At 54.5% G+C, this 1,857-nt stretch overlaps 1 protein-coding gene across 1 annotated transcript; it reads left to right on the plus strand.

Moving 5' to 3' along the window:
- Positions 1-17: 17 nt before the first annotated feature.
- EMH_0084710 (uncharacterized protein) lies at positions 18-1,404 on the plus strand (the record flags this gene model as incomplete). The annotated part of the gene is made up of 3 exons (XM_013500801.1): positions 18-188; positions 539-847; positions 1,063-1,404. 3 exons carry the CDS (start codon positions 18-20, stop codon positions 1,402-1,404), a joined length of 822 nt encoding a protein of 273 aa, XP_013356255.1.
- Between the last annotated feature and the right edge of the window lie 453 nt (positions 1,405-1,857).

Below are 1,857 nucleotides of genomic sequence, written 5' to 3' on the forward strand. Positions count from 1 at the left end.
ATTGGGGCTTTTATCCTATGCATGCACTCTCATTGCTTCTGCTGCTGCAGCACCAGCAGCAGCAGCAGCAGCACCACCATCAGCAGCAGCAGCAGCAGCAGCAGCAGCAGGAGGAGCAGCAGCAGCAGGAGGAGGAGGAGGTTCTGGTGTATCGTGTCTGCATGCGTTTGCTTTGGTTTGTTTTTGTGGTTATGTTTCTTTGGATAGCGAGCTTATATTTTGTTGTGTGAGCTCTTTATTTAATTGTAGACATTTTGGGCGGCTGTCGGGGATAGCGCAAGCAGCAGGGGGTTTAGTATCTCTTGTTGCTATTCCTTTATATGATAGGGTGTCTGTACACCTCATGGGGGGAGATTGTAGGCCTGTTGCTGTCTGTATTGCTGCTCTTCTTGCTGCTGCATACCCTATCATTATATGGCTTGGTTGGGGACCACCTATGCGAAAAAAAAATCACGCTGCTGCTGCTGCTGCTGCTGCTGCAGCTGCTGCTGCTGCTGCTGCTGGTGGTGGTGGTGGTGCTGCTGCTGCTGCTGCTCAGCCAGATACTACTGCAGCAGAAGAACAGCAAACGGTGCAGCAACGAACTGTACATGTTGAGCTGCCTATACACCCCAATAAAGATAAACCACGAAACCACCACACCTGCTGCGACGACCAACTCGCGCTGCTGCCCCCCCAAACTGCAGCAGCAGCAGCAGCAGCAGCAGGAGATGAAGCAGAAGCAGACGGAGGAGAAGCAGCAGCAGATCACCTGCCTTTGAAAACAGAGACGCAGCAAGGGGAAGAGGAGGCAGAAATGCCAGCAGCAGCAGCAGCAGCAGCAGCAGCAGCAGCAGCAGACACTTGTGCGATGGAGGAAAGAAGACAGACAAGTGAATTCTGCTACTGCGTCTAAGCAGCAAAAGGAGACAAACTGCAGCAGCAGCAGCAGCAGCAGCAGCAAGAGCAGCAGCAGCAACAGCAGCAGCAGCAGCAGCAGCAGTAGCAGAAACAGCAGCACAAGGAGACAGAGAGCAGTAGGAAGACATAAACAGCAGGAGAGAAAGATATGCAGAAGAAGAGTACGAGCAGCAGCAGCTGCAGCAGCAGCAGCTGCAGCAGAAAGGAGACAAACTGCAGCACAAACCAACAGCAGCAGGAGACAAACAGCAGCAGGAGATGAGCAGCTGCAGCACGAGACCAGCAGCAGCAGCAGGAGACAAGCAGCAGCAGCAGACACCGTCAGCTGCAGCACAGAAAGGAGCAGGAGGAGACAGTGAGCTGCAAAAGGAGACAATTAGCAGCAGCAAGAGACAGCAGCAGCAGGAGGAGACAATCAGCAGCAGCAGCAGCAGCAGCAGCAGCAGCAGCAGCAGCAGCAGCAAGAGTTTCAATGGAGGCTCCAAAGGAGCCCCAGCTGCATGAGGCGAGGCGTAGCCCCCCCCTCTCTCACAGCCCCCCAGGCAGACAAACTTTTTGTCTCCGTGGGTGCTGCAGCAGCAGCAGCTGTTGCTGCTGCTGCTGCTGCTGCTGCTGCTGCTGCTGCAGGGGCCCTTGAGACGGCTCGAGGGGGGATTGGGGTGGGGCACGTATAAACCGAAAATGGCTAGCTACCTATATAGCTAGCCATCTATGCAGCTAGCTAACTAGCTAGCTAGCCAACTATGCAGCTAGCTACATAGATAGCTAGCCAACTATGCAGCTAGCTAGCTAGCTAGCTAGCCAGCTGGGCAGCTAGCTGCCTAGCTAGCTATCCGGCTATGCAGCTAGCTAACTGGCTAGCTACCCAGCTGGGCAGCTAGCTAGCTAGCTAGCTAGCTAGCTAAGCGGCTAGCTTGACAACTAGCTAGCTCAGCAGCGCGATAGCTAGCTACGGAA

The sequence above is a fragment of the Eimeria mitis genome, genomic scaffold (assembly GCF_000499745.2).
Source record: "Eimeria mitis Houghton genomic scaffold, Emh_scaff5886, whole genome shotgun sequence".
NCBI classification, from domain to species: domain Eukaryota; phylum Apicomplexa; class Conoidasida; order Eucoccidiorida; family Eimeriidae; genus Eimeria; species Eimeria mitis.